The sequence below is a fragment of the Hemiscyllium ocellatum genome, chromosome 15, assembly GCF_020745735.1.
Source record: "Hemiscyllium ocellatum isolate sHemOce1 chromosome 15, sHemOce1.pat.X.cur, whole genome shotgun sequence".
NCBI lineage: Eukaryota > Metazoa > Chordata > Chondrichthyes > Orectolobiformes > Hemiscylliidae > Hemiscyllium > Hemiscyllium ocellatum.
Genome location: NC_083415.1, coordinates 33,198,322 through 33,221,686, shown reverse-complemented (window position 1 = coordinate 33,221,686; position 23,365 = coordinate 33,198,322). Strand labels below are relative to the sequence as shown.

The window sequence follows — 23,365 nt, the reverse complement described above, 5'->3', positions numbered from 1 at the left end:
AACTTGTTTTCCGTACCTGTTACTGTCACATCTCAGTCTATCAATCTCACTTACCTGTGTGCTCTTTTACTCCAAGTAACAGAATCAATGAACAGAGAAAGTAAAGGCTCCCAATCACCATGGCTGCCAGCATGTAAGCCCATTTCTGAGAAAACAGAGAAGCACATGTTTCTTACAGGGATGGTCTGAGGTTCAAATTTCAGAAAATAAAGGCCCCTCAATTCATGCCAGTTTAACTATCCACAACATTGCTTGAACTACCCCCAACAAAATAATTCAGGCCACTCAAAAGCATTTTCAAGCAAAGTGAGGATTTTTGCTTTCAATACCCTAATAAGTCACCCACTCCAATTAGTGATTGCTTTCAGTGTAAAGAATTTAAGTCCAAAATTTAAATGATGTCCACTAATCTATGATTGTGACTGTTTAATGTGTAGTTGTTTTCAAAATTATTTTATCTTCTTCTAGCACACCACTTTTCTATTAAAGCTTAAAAACATACAATTTCTTCCATCTTTCCTCATATCACCTAATTCCAAATATTATTCTGTAACCCCTCCCTAAACAACATTACTGCAACAATCAAAGCATCAGAAAATTGAAGGATGATAAATACAAGATGCAGGAGAAATAAGCATAGTATAAGCAAGGCAGGAGGACTAGAAATGTGGAGGTGCAATAAAATGTACAGAAATATAAATTTTACACATCCACCAGATGTTCAGTTTTGCTTGCCGTTTTCATCACTCCTCTCTTGTGGCAAGAATTTACTCTGAGGTATGAGTGCAAACAGTGTACAGTAATCTGGACTGGAAGTATAAAAATTCAAGAATGAATTATATTAACCTAGCCCAAGATTTTATTTTACTGTGCATTAACATTTCCCTTTCTAAGGTGGACTGATAATGTACCTTCATGTCATAAGAATGTAAGGCAACGAACCATATTGCAAATTTCTTCTATTGTAACCTGAACAAAACTGACAGTAAATATTGCCAATCTAATAAATTGAAGGGCTCCAAAGGTAATTTATAATTGAAAGGAAAGGTTATCAACTGCTTTGGAAGACTAGGTTGCAGAAGTTTAGATTTTTTTTTGATATATCAGCTAACACAATTATACTGCAGCTTGTTCTTGTCACCAATTTCCCGTCACGCAAAATCCAAATTGTTTTGTATGTGATAAATTGTTCAGCCTAACATTAAGTACTTCTGATCCAGAGCTCGTTTCAAGGCACATCCTTGGGACAAGCAATGCAAGTTCTGCTTTGTTCCATTCCAGATATTGGTGCAGGCTTTGGATCCTTGGATGAGGGCAGGAGACAAATGCTCGAGACCCAGCTGTACAGAATGAGACTAAATTCTGTACATTGACAAGGCTAATAGGGGATTCATTAGTTAGGGGAAAAGATGGCCATTTCTGGCTGTCAATATGACTTCCAGATGGTTTGTTGCCTCCTTAGTGTTTGAGTCAAAGATGTTGTAAAATGACTGCAAGAGACGCTTCTTGGGGGGGCAAACAGCAAGAGATTGTGATGATAAACATTGGTTTTAACAATGTACATACAAAGTGGGATGTAGTCTTGAAATCAGAATGTAGGGAATTACTCAGAGAATAGAAAGTTTGGATGCATTTACACCATATAAACTGCAGCAGTTACAGAAGTTGAGGACAACTAACTTCAAGGGAAATTAGACATGCACAATGAAGACTAGCATTTTCAGTGACCCTCCACATCCCATTCACAATTTCTTTCAAAATGGAGAATCTTTTTCTGCGAGTACAATAGTATACAGCAAGGAAACAGAGTGCCTCTGGCTTCAGGATTATTTTCAAAACATATTCCAGTGCTGAACCTGACCAATTGTGACATTCACTCATCTCTGAATACAGTCAAGACAAGATAATTTACTATGCATCAAAGACAAGACTAAGGTCACTGAATGATTGGTACTGACCGTGTTATTGAGGCTGTTTACCAACGGGGAGGTGTTGTTGAGTTCTGTTCCATTCTGCATCATGCGGCATGTTTCAGCAGTTTGTACGTGATATGCTCCCACAATCTGACCTTGAATAGCAGCTCCAGCCAGTGTTGCAACAACCTCCACTCCCATTCCTGATGAGACAGAAATGCTTATCAATGGATTAAACAGCTGCCCATAACTGACCACAATAATACCTCAGCTTTACAACGTATTTCGACTCTTGTTCTTCACACTTCTTCAGGAGATTACATAATTTCACTGGTCTATATCATAATATTATTGTGGGGATGAAAACATCTATACAAACATCGTTCTTTCCTTCATCTTCTCTTGTCAGGATGCAGACCTTTAGGTACAACCTGTCCTACAATATACCATTTAGAGGTGCCCAATACTTTATGGTACACTTAGAGTTAATCTATAGAATAATATGCACATAACTGAACCCAACTATACCCTACCCAACCTGAGTTACTGGATAGTGACCAAAGATGGAAGCCTGGTTTATTATCTCAACTGCTCTTCTTACTGATAGCTGTTAAACACACCCTTGAGATGGAATGTACATTCCTGTTCCACATGGTTACCTGTGACGAAGGAACTGTATCACAGCAACACAGACTAAAAGCATTGGGAAACAACCCTGCTGCAAGTCATTATGACACAGGAATAGATATCAGACAGGAAAAACACGCAATACATGGATACAGGAGCCATGTAAAATTCTTGAAGGGAGAGACAGCAGAATAATTTTTTATTTAAGTTCAGCTTGAAGGACAAATCAGAACTTACTATATGCAGTCGCTGAATCTCTGTCACGCTGGCCACCACCAAGAAACATGGTTAGAGCAGAATAGGGCACGTGGAAACACTACAGAAACAAAGATTTAAAACGTGTTTGAAGAACTATTAGAAACTAGTTATTTTTCTGCTTTATTAGTCCCATAAAAAGATGAAAGACTGGCTCCCATCATTAAACATGTTCTGTGTTTTTCGGCAACCCAGAATAAATAATGAAGAATGCAGTGTTATTGAAGCTAACCAGCTTAAACATTCAGTTTTCACTTCTGGAATCTGTATCATGAATCTCTCCCAGGTTAAGGGATAAAAGTCTCATTGCTGATACAGCTGTAAATTTCAGGGCTGTCTCAAACAGCTTTACTTTTACATGGAAGACACACCAACTGGAAATTTTACAGTAGCTGAGCAAGAACTTAACAGCCAAAAAAAAAGTCCACTGCACAGGCTTGAAGGTATAACATATAAAAAGAATATTTCCTCAAACTGCAGTTAGATGTTAATAATTAATCATCATATTCAACCATGGTTCATTGGTAGCATTCTTGTTCGAATCAGAAGATTGTATATTCTTGCCTCAATCCAGGATTGGAGCAAGACAGTCTGGTCTGACATTGCAATTCTGAAGGAATGCTACTCAGAGTTGCTGTCTTTCAGCGGAGATGGTAAACCAACACTTTGCCTGTCCTCTAAGATGTACATGTAATTATCCCATAAAACTAATTCAGACCGCAGAGAAAATACCCTGTTTTTTTCTCAAAAATCCAATACTTACCTCTCACTCACCATCACAAAAAGGATTATCAAGTGATTGTCACATTGCTGTTTGCAGTTTGTGGCAGTTTCCTGTGCACAAATTTGTTGCTGCATCCCCGATAGAACACTTCAAACATATTTAATTGACTACAAGGTAATTTTGGTGCCACTATTTATGAAAAGCACAATATAAGTGAAATTAATTTTAAAAGAAGAACTTGCAAGTCATGCATTGTAAGAAAAGCATATTTAAAGTGCACAATATGAAGCTTGCAGTCATGGATTTTCAAACTTGTGTTGATGTAAGATATATTTTCCAGGATCTCACTGTTAATTTCTCCCTTTCCACATCAAAAGTAAAAGAAAATCTGCTCTTGGATGTAGCATTTTGTCTGTTCACTGCACCATTAACAAGTGCCCATCAACACACAGGTCCATGCACTACAAAATCACTGTCTCTTCACTTCCCTTTGAATAATCTCCTAAAAAAAACTCCTTCTAGTCACTACTCACCCTGCTCGGCATAAATTTATTTCAGGCCTCCCCCTCTGTGAAGCAACTTCGGAGGTTTGTCTATATTAAAAACATCAGTTGCTTTTTAGTTAACTGCATGGCACAAGGAGTGAACATTGATACTCCTCGTTGAGACAGACAGGAAGTGAAGTTGCCCACATCATACCACACTCACAGTTACATTTAATCTTAAAATCAGCAGGCTTATTTATGAACCATCTTAAACATGAATCTCCAAACTTTAAAAGATGCAGTACTGATGAAGTATTGCATCTAAAAGGCTAACCAATCTTTGCCACTTCAAGATTCCATGCAACCCCTTGTATAATTTTAATCTCACCAAAAAAAAATCTAGTACTCAAATATTGTTTTCACCATATACAAATGGCTAGCTTTACTATTTAAAAAGTTAAAAGTATAATTTCCCCTCAAATTGAGGCCAGATTGTAGTCTGACCCTATTTTCATAATCTGGTACGTAAGCAGGCACAGGAAGTATAAAAATAAAGCAGCTATCATACTTTCACATCTGAATTCTTGCCGTGGCTCTAAAACATTGCAAATGGTCTTGCAAAAAAAGACACTATTGGGATGGTATGGTGAGGTGACAAATGCTTGAGCATTGTTTTTCTCAGTTTTATTTGAAGTAAAAATACAACCAGTTGTGGAAGTAAATTAAATAGTCTAAGTCATGATATGAATTTAGTCTGCTTATGTTGTTACAAAAGCAAAATAAGTAACAATCTTAATAATTTCCTAAACATGCTTCAGTCATTTTGACATTTGTTTCTGTATGAATTATTTCAGTGCCACTTTCAGTGAATTAGATTTTGAATTGGAAAAAGGGTCATTCCTGTGAGATGCCATGCCCTCTCCTTTACTGCTGAGCCTGACTACCAATCTCACCACAGAACACTTCTTGAAAGCTTATCTGAGCTGTTGATGATAACCTAGATGATGATTACGCAGAAAACTGTATTGGCAGTTTGAATCCACTGATTTTTAGTTGCAAATGAAGACAGCTGCCAATGGAGTTTAAAGGTGGATGAATAGATAACTGTACTATCAGTCCAAAGCATAAAGCTGCCCACAATTCAGCCCTACTCTGGCAATTTGATGGATGGTATGGACACAACTTGTACTCAATTCCCAACTTCCAAACTGTACTGTAAATACTGATACCATATGGACCGCAGCGGTTCTAGAAGGCAATTCACTAGCACCTTCTCAAGGAGAATTAATGCTGGGTAAAAACCCTAGTTTTGTAAGTGATGCCATGTTCCAAGGAGGAATTAAAAGAGAGGTACAATAGTAATTTTGATCTCACCTTCTGGGATTAGCAGTATCAGTGGAAATGTGGAAAGGGAGCTTTTGGCAAGCTAGAAATAGATGAAGGCACAGCGCAAATACAGCTTTGTTGTGTATCTGTACCCAATTTAATCTTGATGGGACAACGTAGAAAGAGATATTATTTGCATAAGAACCATGCTGTAACATGCTCAATTGTTCGTTGACCCTTTATCATAACCAACCCAAACCTTATAAATACAATGATTATTGCCCCCTAAATGCTCCTGACAGACACAGGATCCACTACATCTACCTCATTCCTGGAACCACACCTAGCTGAGCCTCATTTTTCATCACTCTCAAATATACACTGTTGTTGAATCTTTTCCTGAATACACTCTAGGAACACTTGATCCTCGATGCCCTTTGTCCCATTACTACCCAAATTCTGAACCTGGACAAGTCTCCCACTTTAACTACTCAACAGCTCTTGCAACTCTCCATAAGCTCATCGCAAATTTATTCCTCTACGCCTTTCCAACTAGTAGGTGGCTGACAAATTATACCGAACAAAGTAACTACCTTTTTTGGATAAGAATGGATCTGGAGCAGATCAACCGGAATTAAAAACATTTAAAGGCAAAACATTATGTAAAGAACATGCTGTGGCTAGAGAAGGGATTGCAGCTGCAGTCCTCACTTTCTCCTTAGAAAAGAGATTGTTTTGGCACACACAAAGTATACTTCCATAAAGAGATAAAGGCAAGACAAACAAATCCAAAGCTTCCCAACTGACAGAAGAGATAAGGATTAGGATAAACCAAAAAAAACTTAAGACTGTTGTCAAGTGGACAATACAACTACGAACCAGACAGAAAATTGAGAGAGTAAGTGAAGCAGGTAATAGAAAAAAAAAGTGCAAGGCAGTTAATAGAAATGAAATTCAAAAGTTCTCAGTAGCCATATAGTAAAAGGATGGGGTGGGTCTAATTCAGGACTATAAAAGGGATTTGTGTGAAGCCAGGGAGTGTCACTGAGGTATTACTACGGAACAAGATGCAACACAAGTCATGGTGAAAGAGAAGCTAATTCAGACCTTGGTTTAAACCCAATCAGGATATGTACTAAATAGGATGGCTATACCCAGAGTTGATAAGATACCAGGATCAAATGGAATACGGAGGCAAGTGAGAGTAGAAATTGCAGAGGCATTGGCCATAATTCCTTCAACTCAAGAGAAACATCCAAAGACTGGAAAATTGCAACCTTATTCAAAAGAGAGTTTAGGATAAGCCCAGCACCCTCAACCTGGTAATGGTGAAACTTCCAGAAATGATAATTTGGGGCAAAATTAATAGTCACTTGAGCAAACAAATAAGAATTGAAGAAAGCCATCAGATATTTGTTATGGGCAAAATCACGTTTAATTAACTTGCTGGATTTTTTTGAAGCAACACAGAAGGTTGTTGAGAGTGATGCTGTTGATGTAATGTACATGGATTTCCGTAAGCTTCCAGTATTATACGTTAACATGCAAAGACAGTTACAACTCATGGAGTGAAAAGGACAGTATCAACATGGCTATGAAGTTGGTTGTGTAGTAGTGAAGGGAACTGTAGCAGTTTATTCAATGTTTTTCAAACTAGAGGAATGTTTGTAATGGAGTGCTCCAGGGGTCAACTTTGGGATCCATGTTCTTCCTGACACATGCTGATGACCTAGACCTTCATGGAGAGGGCACAATTTCAAAATCTGCAGGTGATACAATACTTTGAAGCACTGTGAACAGTAAGGATGTTAGTGTAGAACCTCAAAAGAACATAGGCATGTTGGTGGAATAGACAGACATGCGGTAGATAAAGTTCAACACAAAGAAATGTGAAATGATTCTTCCTACTAAACAGAGATATGATATAAAGATTACAATTCTACAGGAAGTACAAAAGGAGAGGACTCGGAATTTTGATGCTGGCAGGATTGGTTGAGGGAGCACTTCTTAAAGCATATAGCACCCTAAGCTTCATCTGAAGGGACGGGGTATAAAAGCAAGGATGCTACATTAAACTTGTATTGAAAATAAGCATTCAGCCTTAATTAGGATGCTGTATCCAATTCTTAGTGCCACATTTTAGGAAAAAAGCAAATGTCTTAGGACAGAGTCATGAGACAGGCTCCAATGACGAGGAATTTCAGTTGACTAGATGGATTGGAGATGTCAAAGCTTTTTTTTTCCCAGTAAAGGGAAAGCTAAAACACAGAATCATAGAAAACAGAGCTGGAATGGACCATTCAGCCCCTCAAGCATGTTCCACCATTCAATATGATCATGGTTGAATATCCAACCTTTGCTTCTGCTTTCTCCCCATACCCTTTGATCTCTTTAGCCCTGAGAATTATACCTAATTCCTTCTTGAAAACAGTCAAAATTTTGGCCTCACTTGCATTCTAGAGAAGATTTGGTACAGGTTTTCAAAATCCTGAGGGGTCTGGACAGAATAGATTGGGAAAACTGTTCCTATTGAGAAGAAAAGGGCACAAGTGTAAGGTAACTAGCAAAAGCAGCACTGGTGAGATGAAGGAACACTTTTTTTTTAAACACAGCAAGTGGTTGAGATTAGAAAGCACTTGCTGAAAGTGTGGTGGAGGGAGATTCAAGAGGTAAATGGATTATTGGCTGAAGAGGAAAAAAGTGCACTGCTGAAAGGAAAAGACAAAGGAGGAGAAGCACTTATTAAAAGTTCTCCTACAGAGAGAAGGTGCAAATACATCCTTCTGCATGGTCACCATTCCAGGAATCTTTGTATCTGAGGGAAACAGTTGTGTGAAATAATTTAATCATATTTCTGCTTTACTTTCTTAAATTCCAGAACTTGTTTGTATTGTTATGAAATCAACTTGAGGTAGTTTTTGGTCTCAAAACAGATCATTGTGCCTTTATCTAATACTTTAAATTTTCTGTAGTCATGTCAACTACCTGTCCACTTGTACAATGTTATCAATAATAACAATCCCAATGTTCAGATACCAAGAAAGGCTTGTATAATTGATACATTGATGTAGAAATTTCAGCCAGTCTCATAACTACGGGGTTTAAAGGATCAATTTGTTTCAGGTTAAACCAAAAACTTACACTCATGCAGGTATGAAATGCACAGTAGGTCATAAGATACCAGAAGAAACTGTATTTCCACGACATTGTGTAGGAAGGACTGAACCACAACAGGAAATAAGAAGCAACCCCAAATGGCATGGAAAATAATATCCTAGAGAAAAACAAATACAGCCAGAATTATTCATAAATAATGAAAGGATTTTTAAAAACATTCAAAATTTTTTAGTTGCAGTATCATTTTGACAAGAGTCGAATCACTACCTGCAGGTAGTACTCAGATCTAATACACCATTATTATGTAGTTTGAGAGATATCACAGTTAATTAGAATCATAGAATCCCTGTAATAAGGGAACAGGCCATTCGACACATCAAGTCCACACTGACCCACCAAAGAGTATCCCACCCAGATAATTTGCAATTATCAGTAAGTCTCAGTTACAAATAGCTGGTGTTTAGTTGATATCTTAATACCGCTTGGAAATCTTAGTGAAATTTCATCAGTTTCAGCCGTATTCATCAGATCTGTCATTTGTGCTTCAATAAAAAGTTCCCATTACAGTTTCTCTCTGTCTGGTTGAACATTTCTTGGGCATGTACACAACTGGATAATTTATACTAGGAGTCAATTTTGCATACAAAATTAGAAATACACCAAGAGCAATAAAAATGTATACTCACTAACCTACGACAGGCTTTTAAATTATATGAAAGGAATAACTAACCACAAAGTTTGAAGTATAAAGAATACCTGTTTTTAAAGTATTTCCAAAATTGCAAAGCCATAAGATAGGGAAATCATTCAAAAAGGAGTTAGTATTAATAAAGATAAGAAAGGAATAGGAGCTAAAAGACAGTGACCTTTATTTTACTATTGTTTAGGCTGTTTCTTTGAGGGATTCTCACCATGAGGCCAAGTGAGATTTCTCACCAGATCTTATCAAACTTGCCTCATTAATTGCTTCTGCCCCATGTCATCTTACTTATCCAACCTCTGCTCCATCTCATCATGCGTCCTTCCTAGCACAACTTGCCACTCAGCATTATCTGCCCTGGTGTCCACAGATTCTTTAAGAGTTTGCTCTGCCCCTGGACAAGTGTTGACAATCCAGCACCGGCCCCCACCAACAACACCATGACACAGCACATGTCTGATGCTCCCTTGAAAATACAACCCCATTTATGCTCCATGGACTCTGTCGAACCACCACGCCACACTCTATAACTGTGCCTAATTACATTCTGTCTAAAGCTACAGTTTGTCTAAACACCCTCTAAGTCAGTATTACCTAGCCTCCAGTGCACAAACCCAGGCTCACACCTTGTCATTGCTTGTCTGTGTGTGATGTACCCTTAGTGGATGATGAGGGAAAAAAAAATCAAGCAAATGTGAGCTTTTATTTATAGAATGCATTTGGAATAAAAACAAATAGATGATGAATGCTGCATGCACAACGACAATCAAATTTAAGAATCATGGCGATTGATTTTATTGCCGTCACATGTACCTATGTACAATGAAAAGTTTTGTTTGCAAGCAGTACAGGCAGATCAGAACAAACAAAAACATACAAGTCATAAGGCACTAAGACAGAGCAAGACTTAAAAAGTTACGACTGCACAGGAAGTGCACAAAAACAAGGTCAATATTCGAATTGAAATTAGAGGGGTCCATTCAACAGTTTAATATTAATAGAAGCTGTTCTTGAACATGATGATGCATGCCTTCAAACTTCTGTATCTTCTGCCTGATGGAAGAGGCTGGAACAGGGTAGTATCAGGATGGGAGGGGTCTTTGATGATGTTGGCAGCCTTTCAGCAGCAATGGGAAATGTCGATGGAATCCATGAATGGGAGGTTGGCTTCCATAATAGTCTGAGCTGTGCACACAACTTTCTGTAATTTCTTACAGTCCTAAGCAGAGCAGTTGCTGTACCAGACCATTATACACCAGATAGAACGCTTTCTATTGTGCATCTGTAAAATTTGTTGACAGTCCTTATGGTCCAATTTTTTGATCATTCTGGGAAAGAATGTGACCTTCATTGCCAGTTACCTTCATTGTTGTGTTATCTTGACTGTCGCAGCTACGTCTCAGAACCAGGACAAATTGCTGGTTATCATCAATCCTTGTACTTGATGATCTCAACCCTCTCCACCTCAGCTCTGTCGATGTAGATAAGGGCACACCCCTCTCCTTTCTTCCTGAAAGGAATGATCAGTTCTTATGTCCTTCTCATATTGAGAGAGAGAGACTGTTATCAATGCACCACGATATCCCTTGTAAGGCACTGGATCCTCAAATGCACCAAGTATACAAGGGGGCTCCAGTTGTGGCAGCTGCCAGGGTAGGGGTACACAACTCCAAGATGTTGTAATAGTGATTACAGATTATCTGAACTTAATGAAATGGAGCCCCTTCCAGCTGATGCAAGCTGCACAGTTGTGATACTGCCTCTTCAGTGCCATGTGTACAGCACTGACTTTGGAGCAGCAAAATGAATCGATGCAGTCTTGCAAAGTGGGTAACGGTCACTGTCCTGATGAATGACAGAACTCCCACACAGGGTCTCCCATCATTTCCTGGGAGCAGCAAGTCACATAGAAGCTCAGTGCCACAGTGACCTTCACAGTTAATGGCACATGACGACCTCCCACTCCTGAGCCCTCAGGTCCCACTCCAGCACAGTCTCATCACCATATCCTAGGACAGTGTCCTGCATTGACACGGTGCCTCTCTCAACCCCTGGAAATGCAGTCAGGGTAGAAATCACTGGCCTCTTAAGCACTCCATGCATCCTGAGGGGCTGTGCAACTATGACCTCTCCTTACCCTCCACAGGCTCCTGCACTGACCATCCGATCTGCTCCTTCTGCAACCCTTCATCCCTTAACAATGCAGCCACAGTGACCAACATCCCACCAGCAGCGAGGCCCATGACTCTTGGTACAAAGGGCCTAAATTGGGAACAGAGGGAAAGAAAGTTTCTTCAAGCTCACAACAGATCTCAGTGGTGAAACCTGCAGGAGAGAGACAGAGAGAGCTGAGCATGCTTCTCCACAAAGTGAGACACACTGCAGGTGGATAATGGGGCGCCATGTCTGCAATGCACATTCACATTCCACCTCAGTTGATGCTATCACTTGCTGAAGGTGCCACACTGAGACTGAGAGACAGAGTGACCCACATGGCCATGAAAAGGGGCTGCCTACAATGCAACACCACCCTCCCAACAGTACACCCACAAACTGCTGAACCTGACATTGCATTCAGCACACACAACAATAGAAGCTGCATTACAGAGGAAGACTCAAAATTGTGGAGCTCATACAAGGTCCTCGGAAGTTGCACTAACAGTGGCTTGCCGACAGCCTGCACAGGTTATTCACAGTGTCACTGCTGATCACTTCAATATTACTGGGATGCCCAGGTTCAATTTGCAAGCAACAATGGAATGCAACAAATCACCTTTGACAAACATCTGACATGGGTGCTGCAATCCAATGTGGTTACACCTCCAAACGTTGCTTCATGTTTTTGCTGCTACAATATACTGGCATCTAGTAAATGTGGATGCTGTAGTTTCATCATTAACTTACTCCATTCACGCTGGGCAGCATTCCAGCCATTTTCTAGCAGCACTTCACAGCAAGAGAAAGGAACAAGGGGCTGGCAATGCAGATCACACTGGTCACCATCAACACTGCGCCCCAACTCATCAGCGGGTAACTCCCCCATCACAGCATCCTATTAACTTGTTTGACTCTGAAAACCCATCTCAATCCATCACCTGAATGTGGAAACTTACCATACTAAACTTCATCGTCAACTGTCCTCCCTTCCATTACATCCTGCTGATACCCATCTTGCCCCTTTATACTCTCCCTGTGGAGGTCCCAGTGGTAGTCAGTCAGTAACCATCCCCGCTCAGCTCTCCAAATCAATTTCAAGTAGCCCCTGTTCAATGAGAGTGGTCCTATCAACATCCTTATCCCCATTAATAGACATGACTCTGCTTTCCTCCTCAGCCTCGACTCTCCTAACCCTCTATCACTGATCTCCCTGCTGCTCTGACAGCAACTTCCTACTGTCCTGGACCCTCCTGTAACATCGCAGATGCCACATACTGCTAACCAACTTTGAAGATTAGCCCCAGATTCATGACTGTTGTGTTCCCCACTCCCTCACTGATCATCTGCAGTTCCCCTGACTGCTTGTGCTGGTCCCACAAGACTGACCCCTGAATATTCTGAACTGTACTGGGTCAGAACCCTGGATCTTGTTCATTCCAAACAGATGACTGGCCTTGGATTTTATGCACATTGCATCTGTGACTAATGGTACTGACATACCCCAATCATTCTCGGCACCACTCTCCTTGCCTTAATTGAGGGACAGCCTCCACATATTTCTGACATGAGTGAACGTAGTGTGTTTGCCTCACAGACAGTTGACACATGCTGCGAATGATAAATTGCTATCTCAGTACTCCATACAGCAAGATGTCCCCTCCCCTGCGTTACAGGATGTTCTGACAAGCAGTCTGCCTGCATCTCTCACTAAACAGTCCTTTACAAAGGTAGTGACGACAATGGCTAAGCAAAACAATGCAAAGTAAGGCACTGATAGTGCACGCATGCAGGTTGGTAGGTACAAGATGAACAAGTGCTAAAAGAGCATGCTAGCAGCCTTGAGATGTAGCATTATCCATTCTGTGATCTATGTCCCTATGTATGTGCACAAAGTGGCCCTGCTGCAACCTTCTCAATTTAGTTGTTACTGCACCCTGTAATCTACATCTATACCTTATGAGTGACCTGCCAGCATAATCAGGGAGGTGCAGTGATAATTGCAATAGATTTGCAGATTTTGGATGCCAAAATCCATTACTGAGCGGTAAACCACCAGTGCCTACGGATCGTGCCCTGAGCTGAGACTCCCAGTGTGTAAGATAGGAATTGTTGGGAGCAAGTCACAAGCTGACTCTTCTGGTTATAAGCTCTGGTTTCCTGATATATATATATAGCTCATTTGGCAAGTTTGCTAAGATGGGAGTGTTAATATTAATGAGGTGAGTTATGGCATTAACACAGCATTTAACAATCAATAATGACCATTAATTGGCACCTCATGATTGTCCAGTGAGAATCTTGCCATGTTTCTTGCAAAAAGCTACAAGATAGAATGAGGTGATCTTGATGCCAAAGTAGGCCTTGCTACACTTATCATCTGATTCTGCCACACATCTCACCATTGCCCACATTCCCTCTAAAATTGACAATATTCATTTAAAATTCCTTAGAAATATAAAATAAGTACCTGTGGCATCCTGCGGCATCCTGCATTTATCAGTTCTTCACAGTATTTTGTGTTAAAGAAGATTACAGATCCAGCCGTTTTAAAGTGTTCAATCATGTAGCAACATCATCAGATGATTATCCTTACCCTAATATCTCAGGCAGACACCTGCTATCTAAACATGCAGAGCTTAAAACATGCCACAAGAGAGAATTGGAGGACTTTCTTCAAACTAATCCCCTAAATGTAGTAAGAAAACATGATCCAAGATATCTCACCAAGGAAGCAACTTGCCAAATCTTGTCCTTCTGCTTTTACTGACAAGGAATCCAACAATAGGATCAGTGAAAGCATCCCAAACACGACCAATGAACAAGATCAGAGATGCATAGAAAGCCTCCATCTGAAAGAAAGGATAATTGACAAAGTAAGCACTATTGTGCACATGCAGATCCTGCACATTTGAATTACTGAAATGGAAAGTCAACGACAAATTCTGAACTGCAAATGTACTAAAGGAAACAAAAGTAATCTAAAACCCTAAAATGATTTGATACAAACTGAAACCAATATTTAGTCTGTCCAGACTGTTTGGATTGATTATTTTAAGCAGCATAGCTGATGGTGGGTTCATTTAAATGGGAGATATCTGACCAATGCAGAGGTCTCTTGGAGGCATGCAGAAGACTGAAGTGTGCGGTGCATTCACAGCTGCCAACAGTTGTTAGCTGCAGCAGTTGGGTAGTGGAGCTGGAGGAGAGAAATAAAAGTGAAAGTGAAAGTTAAAGGGGACCCAACAACAAATTGACCCTGGTTGAAGAGTTTATTTCTGAGGCGTGGGGTAAATGGGAAGGATGCTAAATGGCAAAAAGGAGAATGGCGATGAAATGGAGGGAACAGAATGTGGATGAGATGAGATGGATGGCAAGGAAAAGATGAATTGGCATTGTGTTGGGGATGATACAAAAAAGAATACATGAATTGATAAAATTAGTTAAGTGTGGCAAACAGTGGGGACAATTATTTCATGTAAACTATTCTAAACCAATGCTTAATGTTAAAAAAGATATACAAGATTTGAAGATAAAAAGAGTTGTCAGATGAAGGAAAATACATCAGCTATCGTTTTTAAACAGAATTTTTACTGGACAGCCTCCACACAAACCTAGCCTCAAGATAGAAATTAAAATGCTACTATGAAATTTGAATCCTAAACAAGGACATTTTCATGGAGTAAGACATGTAGTTAGGAAGCAATCTTCTTTGCTGATAGATGCTGGAATTAAAAATAGCAGATTTCAAGGAAATAAAGTACTTATTCCTCGAATAGTTTTCAGTCCAATTAGACTTGCATCTTCTGACTATAAACAGACTAAAAGCCAGATTTTTCACAAAACTGATATTTACATTCCTCGGCCTGTTTTTGTACATTGGCAGATTAACGCAACATTTTCCAATGCAAGAAATTATGATTCTGTTTTCTTTATAAATCCTGGATTTAAAGAAGTGCTTTTTCAATATAATAAAGATAGCTTTGAATGAGAATTTTAAAGGAAGACAGAGAGAGATGGATAGGTTTAGAAAGAGAATTCCACAGCAGGTCCCAGGTTGCAGAAGGCAGTTTTAAATCATGCAATACAGAAAATCAAACTTTATGGCACACCAGAATTTGAGGAGTGTAGAGATCTCAGAAGGCTATAGGAACAGAAGAGCTTGAGTATAGGGAAGGTCAAGCCAATCAGAGAAGGTACAAAGGTAGGACAATACTGGAACAGTAATGTAAGCAATTCCTACTGCCAAGGTTATTACTACAGGCCTCCCCACACAAAAATACCAATCAAACGGGATCTGCGAAGAAGAGGAAAACCAGTAAATATTCATCCAGAAGGATAAAAGGGAAAGTACAAGAAATACGGCCAGAGACTTAAATGAAATATAATTCGAAGGACTGCAATGAAAATTCTGAGAAACAGGAAACATTACGGTGGAAGTTACACGAGTTCAGTTCTAAAGGGAAACAGTATAAGGAGCTGAAAGCATGGTATTTAATTAAGAAACAGAGGAAATGGGAATCACGAACTAACCATAGGACAGGGTAGATGCAGACGAAAACATTTAACTGAAAAAAATTCTCTCCTACTGTGCATGTTATGTAAATTTACAAATCTTAAACTATAATATTGACTATTTGCAATATTTTGTTGAGAAAAGTACTATTGATTTAAACTTGTACATACAACAGATACAGACTGGGAACAGTAAACAGTAACAGAATGCAGGTTTACTTTTTGCAGGTTAGATAATTGGGAGTTGATTTCATTGAAACATAAGGTTTTAAGGGGGCTTGAAAAGGCAGATACAAAGAGTCTGTTTTTCTTGCCTGGGAAAATCTAGAAATAGGGGGCATAGACAGTTATATTGGATTAAAACAATGAGAAATTTGTTTACTCAGTTATGAATCTCAGAATTCTCTATCCCAAAGGATTGTGGACACTCAGCTGTTCAGTATACGTAACAGCAAGAACAATAGAATTTTGAACATGAAGCAAATTGATGGATATCAGGCAGAAAAAAAGTGGAGATGAAGTCAAGATCCCATTGACTAGTGGAGTAAGCTCAAGGTGCTTGTGGCCTTCTCCTGCTCTTATTTCTCATAATCACAGATGCAGATGTTAAGATGTGAGCCATGGGATCATCCTACTTTCCCTTCTCCATCTCCATCTCCTACTGATGGGTTTGAGAATGAAGGGTGCACACATAGGGATGTAGCACGGGAAATCATAACTCTCTGGTTTAAGTGATCTCTGAAGGTAGTAAAAGTTAATTAATGTTATGATTCCAGCTGATGTTATCACTAAACAAATCAGATCCCAGCTTGAAATCTAGCTCGACAGATCATATTTTGTTTTGTTTTATTTAACAGAGATCTTTCACTCAAGCAGAAACAATACTGCAAATCTGATTTAAAACAGCAAAACAGATGCTTATTAAGCAAACAAAAAGATGATAAAATAGAATAAACCAAGCTATTTACATAACACAATGAAAGATTTTAAAACACGGTAAAACACAATCTGTTACCTATTCCAGTAGCACCCCTTTACAATATTCAAACAGCAAGACAATCTCCTCAATATCAGATTTGACATAACTGTATTCTGAGTCTTAAGAATTTGATGGCTTCTTCCTTGAATATGCACAACTGAGCTTAGACTTTCCTAGCTTTAAATAACCCTTTCAAGGTTCTAAACAAACATTTCAGATCTAAGACTTTCAACCTAAAGATGTTTTACATGGAAGTAACCAATCTCTATCTTTTCTAAATGAATTCCTTGTTCTAGGAGAACTGTTTCATCTTTCCAAATCCATATGGGATGCCTGTAAACTGAAGCCAAATGGTTTCCAAGCTTTGGGCATTTCCCCTTTGCAAAAACATATTCTGATCCTTATAGCTGAAATCAGCCTAATACTCCTCAATGTTTATCCTGCCTGCTCACAAAACTCTTCCAATGACATCAAGTTCCCATTTGCACCCCAGGAACTCAATCACTCACTCTCATACTTACTTTAAAGAAAAGCATTGTTCCATAAATAGAGAAGTTAATGATTAAACCCATTTATGCGCACAGTCCAAAATCTACTTGCCAATAGATCCAACTACAGACTCCAAACTAAAATAAATTAAAACCAAAATACATAAATAATGGCAAAACTTAAATCACACCATATATTGTTGCATTGCAGTTACAAATAGACCAGTCCAGTTAGGGATCGAGAGTGTGGAGCTTGAAAAGCACAGCAGGTAAAGAAGCATCCGAGGAGCAGGAGAATCCACGTTTCAGGCATCAGCCCTTCATTAGGAAGGTCTGTATTTATTCAGAACATTCCTGATGAAGGGCTCATGTCCAAAGCATCAATTCCCCTGCTTCTCGGATGCTGCCTGAACTTTTCCAGCACCACACACACAACTCTAATCTCCAGCATTGGCAGTTCTTACTTTCTCCTAGGCTAGTTAGGGATGCTGGGGTTCCCTTTTTCGAAGGACATTAACAATGGACTAGTTAGGATTAGAACTATAATCTGGCAGATTTAAACAAATTTATTGAATTTTATTTCCCAAGTTGTCACAGAAGAATCTGAATTCATGATGTCTAGTGTACTAGTTTTGTACCATACTATGGCAAAACGGCTTCACTGGAAAGATAATTACAGTCTTAAAAATAGACAGGAAAGTTTTGTATACCTGAACAACATCCAGCAGAAATATTTGGAGGAAGAAACCAATAGCATTTCCTGTCATTTGATATGGTGCACCTCCAACAGCAAAGCAGATCTTCCGGCAGAATGGCAGTGCTCGTCCATTGCCCTTCTATAGACAAAGGACAAAACAGTCAAAGGACTGTGAAGAATGACAGTAGAGTCAGCATAAAGATCAACTTTCTTCAAGCGTAATGCTTTACTTTCTGTTCTACCAAGTTTACCAAATCTTATGAAAGTCTAACAGTCCACAATGATTAGCACGGTTGCATCTCACCCAAAAAGTTTTACCTGGTCTGTACATCTTAGAAAAAAAGTTTGGTTAGTTAGCTTAGTAGTTCTCAAACTGTGGTCCACAGATTCCTCAAGGTCTGGTAACTGTCCAGATGCACTCAAAGTCATGTGAAATGCTGATTAGGCAGGGCTGACCCTACAACTGCGTGCTGCAGGTGATAAGCTAGCACAGCACGGTTAGAGAGTCACTGCAGTAAAGGTTAAATGGACAAATGGCATCCTGAAGCTTGGGTTCGTGTCATAAGCATAGAGTGGGCAGACTACCTTATCAGATTTTTTGGGGTGGAGCTAAACTGCAAGCGACGAGAATAATATTTCTGTGTACACTTACAGTTACAAAGGGTAAAAACAATGACTGCTGATGCTGGAAACCAGATTCTGGATTAGTGGTGCTGGAAAAGCACAGCAGTTCAGGCAGCATCTGAGAGTACCAAGGGACCAGCTGAGTTCAGCTTTGTTTAAAAGAGGTAAGTTTTTAAAAAATACTTCGACTTCAAGAGTATGTTCCTGAAACTAAGCAATATTGTCATGCGTACCACACATTATTAAGAATGTAACTTGGATGGGATGTGGGAGTTTATGATTATTAATTATTTTGAAAAGGGGTCCTACAACTAATAGTATGAAAATCACTGAGCATTTTTCCCCCATTATGTAATGTTTCACAGCCAGGTTAGATTCTGCTAACACTCCCAAGTAAATTCAATGCACACCATCCCAGAGGAAATACTGCAGTAACTGAAACACCTGCTAGCAGTTCTAACTATTGCTACTCCTGTAATTGAGTGTTTAAGGGCTTCTGCAGTTAAATTTTAAACAGACGTAATTTGTTTCAAATGTTTCAGCTGCTACTTTAATAATTCCCTGAAATTAATTTGAGTGTTTCCAATTATTACTGGTGGGAGTTAAATTGTTAGGGCGAACCCCACGAATAGAATCCCCAGGTTGTGATTAAAGCAAATTGGAAAGTTATTGTATCGCTAGACCCGCTCAGTTTCTCCAGCATTTTGTTTTTTATCCCTTTGCTACGTTAACTCAGGCCACACACCTCTGTGATGTTGACCACTGATATGTATGTGTCTTCTGTTCTAATTTCAACTATTATGGTTCCTTTTTTTCCAAAAAAAGAAAATCCAGAATCTGCTAAATTTGTTTTTAATTCTCTGCTTCTCACCTGCAGGACCCGCACGGAGCCCCTGTGATGGGGGTAGGTTTCCTCCTCTTCCAGTAACTTCTCACCCAGGCTCTGCTCTTCAGACCCCATCGGGCGGGCAGCGAGCAGGACTCACTCGGCTCCCTCTCACAGCAGCAGAGCCGCTTCCTCGTCACACCCCCGGGGATTGTGATCGAGCGGCGGACAGCGCAGCGTCACCGAGCCGCCGACAGCAACAGGCTCCTGCTGCTGGCGAGCCAGATCCAGTTCGGGGTTTGGATCAGCTCAGCTCCTGGATTCCAGTCCGGGGCTTCCTATTTCCCTCCTCAGGGATGAAGCTGAGCCGCCGGTTCCTCCAGATTCTCTACGGGCTGCAATTTCAGGTTCAACTTTCCAGGTTCCTGCCAGGCTCTGGGACGTCCTTGTTTTAAACTGCTTTATTCTGTTAATTGAATACGCAAACATAAGGGGGAAAACACACACACATGTATAGTGAAATATACTGTGGATCTTGCGTTCCGCTCTTTTCGTTTGAATTTTGCCATCAACGATTGAAGTGAGATTACAACACTTTGCAATTTCTGCAATTTTATCATTGCACAGTAAAGCTGCGCCTCCGCTCGACTACTTCAATTATTACAACCCCAGCAATCTTGAATTGACCCTTTCCTTTCACCAGCACTCCTTCCTAAATTAGCGAGATGCTAAGATCTCAGTTAGGAAGCGGCAAGATGCACAGCACTAAGTCACCAAATTCAACTTCCAAAGCCTCGATCTCCACCATTTAAATGGACAGGACCAGTACTACATGCAAGTTCCCCAACAAACAAGGTTTTATTTGGAGTATACGATAGTAGCAGCAGTTCACGACAACTGCTCACCACTATTTCCCGTGAGCAATTAAAATGGGTAATAAATATTAGCCTAGCTGGTGATTGCCACATCTTGCAAAGGAATTTATAACGAAATAAATTGGAAGGCATCAACTTCATACGTGCAATAAAACAAAACCGCAGATGCTGGAAAAACTCAATCAAAACGTGGAGAAATTCAGCAGGTCTGACAGCATCTCAGGGTCACTGGGCTCGAAACAACTTGTTTTTTCCCCCAAAACGCGGGGAGAACTCAGGTGTTTTAACTTGATGTGGAATGGGCCACGGCTCCTCATTGTATTTGCTCAGCCCCCTCTGTTAGCTTTCTCCCTTGATCGTAGAGGGAGGTAAGTTTCAACTACACCCATAACATGGCAGAACTTATCCAAAATGCTAGATATCCCTTACTAACCAGGTCCATATGTATACCACAAAGCAATGGAAGGCCGCAGCTCACCACCACCTTCTCATTTGCAAGCACGAATGATAAATGCTGGCCTCGGTAGGCTGTAGTGGAAAGCTGTTGGAACCATAGCTCTTTTCTCCAATGCTGCTACTTATATCTCACATGACTAAATATACACAATCCCAACATGTTATCCGATGAAAGATTTAAGAATGATTTAATTTCTAGATATGAATCTTGTCCCACTAGCATGAACATTCAATTCAATCAAAGCCAAGTGCACACTCTAATGAATGGGTGTACTATGTGCTGGCCAAATTCCTAGGAGAAAGATGCCGACGACCAGAATCAAGAGTGGGGTACTGGGAAAGCACAGCCGGTCAGGTAACATCCTAGGAGCAGGAAAGTCAATGTTTCAGGCAAGAGCCCTTCATCAGGAATGAGTCTTGTGAGCAGAGGGGTTGGAGTGATAAATGAGAGGGAGGAAAGAAGGTAGCTGAGTGTGTGATGGGTATATAGAAGTGGGGTAATGGTGATAAGTGGGAAGTAAGATGGTATAAGGTGGTGGTGGGGAAGGGGGGAAATGAGGAAACTGGTGAAATCTACATCAATGCCATGTGGTTGGAGGATCCCAAGGGAGAAGATGAGGCATTCTTCCTCCAGCCATCAGGTGGTTAAGGAGTGGCAATGCAGGAGGCCTGATGCAGTCTCCTCTATATTGTAATTGGGCATCCTGGCTCCCCAGAGCACTTCAGAGAACATCTCCAGGACACCCACACCAACTAACCCCACCTCCCTGTGGCCGAACACTAACTCTCCCCTCCCATTCTCCCAAGGACATGCAGGTCCTGGGCCTCCTCCATCGCCACATCCTAACTACTTGACGCCTGGAGGAAGAACACACCTTCCAACCCCACGGCCTCAATATGGACTTCACCAGTTTCCTCATTCCTCCCCGACCCACCTTATCCCAGCTCCAACCTTCCAACTCGACACCGCCCTCATGACCTATCCATCTTCCTTCCCACCCTCCTTTCTGACCTATCACCACTGTCCCCACTACAGTCTATCAATCGGACTCCTAGCCTCATTCTTAAGAAGGGCTCTTGCTTGAAACATTGATTCTCCTGCTCCTTGGATGCTGCCTGACCTCCTCTGCTTTTCCAGCACCCCATTCTTGTCTCTAGCTAAATTCCTATCTGTCTTGGCAAATAAATGACAAGTGAGATCAGCTATTCAGATCAATTGGTGACATAAACTGAGTACAATGTCAGGTGAAGAACTCTGAACATACTTTTGTTACTTTTCCGATAATTGCGAATACAGGGTATCCATGGTGGGCCCAAAGCAAGGTCAAGGGTGAATAATGGTAAATACTGTAAATTTGATCTCTGCTCCATTAGCTTTGGAGAATTAAATACTACTTTATGCAACACTATCCCTCAGTCTGAGTAAATGGAACATAATCCATAAAATACAAGTGTAGTTGAGGTAGAGTAGCAGCAGGTTCAACAGGGTTTAATAATGTTAACATTTAGAAACCTGACAAGCATTACCAAACATTTCACCAAATTTCAGCTTTGCTACCAAGACAGCTTAAAGCTGTCAAATTGTCTGTCAAGTTTATCCACAAAGGAATGATTAAATCTAATCAAATACTTCTAAAAATGTAAAGTGGTTTGGGATTTCTTGATTTAAAAAAAACTATATATAGTGCCTGATTTTAAGGATAACATTCAGGGTTTTGTAACAAGAACTGGACACATCTATAAGCTTTCCTAACTCCAGATTGCAATAAGAACTGGAGTTTCAGCTTTGGATGCAACTGGGAAACTAGGGCATAAATACCATTTGCAATTAAACTCTTTCCTCAAGCAAAATAGTTCAAGTTTTGCCGAAACACATTTACATATTCACAAACAAACCCTTCCATGATTATGTGCAGTAAAACAAAATGTTTCATATTATTTTCTTGGTATTTACAGCCATCCATTGATATACTCAAAATGTAACCAGCTGTTTTTTTCTTTTAAAAACACAGCTTAAAAATGAAGTTTTAACACAGAAAAAGAATTATTTTTACACTGACCTCCAACTATAACTTGATTTTGAACCACTCCAAATTATCTTTTAAAAATATTGAATTCTTTTTCAATAGCTTCACTCCTCAATTTTAGTATTTTACAGAAAAGATCTAAACAATTTTTAAAACATGAATACCCATGCCCTTTATCTTTGAGACCAGTTTTGAAGATCATCCTTAGAGAGCTAATAAATGGATGTTCAGTGGAAAATTTAACCTGGGGCTTTAACTAATTTGATGGGAAGGGCCCACTTACACAAAGACATAAATTAGCACTGACACCACAGAAACTCAATGCTGAAAATTAAAGTTCACCAAAATGTTATAAATTTGGCCTATTTTGCACTGGTAACATTAGTAGCTTTATCCCATTAAATTTGCCAAAATGAAACTGTACTGTTAAAACTTCTAATACCTCAGCATCACTAATTCTTTGAGAATTAATTTAAAGTTCCAAAAGGTATAACTCCATTCTATGCATTTCTGCTTTGTGACAGTCTGTAAGTATCTTGGATTTTGCTCTGCTGTTTTAAAAAAAAACTGATGTAAA

The 23,365-nt window shown here is 39.9% G+C and overlaps 1 protein-coding gene across 2 annotated transcripts in view; it reads right to left on the bottom strand.

Annotated features, from left to right (window-relative positions):
• Positions 1–19,989, bottom strand: part of LOC132822931 (sodium-dependent lysophosphatidylcholine symporter 1-like) — a 49,091-nt gene extending 29,102 nt beyond the window's left edge. For both annotated transcript variants that reach the window (XM_060836349.1, XM_060836350.1), the window contains exons 1-7: positions 19,476–19,989; positions 17,994–18,119; positions 14,029–14,153; positions 8,472–8,604; positions 2,778–2,856; positions 1,959–2,116; positions 55–145 (exon numbers count right to left, since the gene is read on the bottom strand). In XM_060836349.1, coding sequence (XP_060692332.1) covers positions 55–145; positions 1,959–2,116; positions 2,778–2,856; positions 8,472–8,604; positions 14,029–14,153; positions 17,994–18,119; positions 19,476–19,565 — 802 coding nt within the window. In that variant the 5' untranslated portion in view covers positions 19,566–19,989. The remainder of the gene's footprint in view (positions 1–54; positions 146–1,958; positions 2,117–2,777; positions 2,857–8,471; positions 8,605–14,028; positions 14,154–17,993; positions 18,120–19,475) is intronic.
• Positions 19,990–23,365: the final 3,376 nt, after the last annotated feature.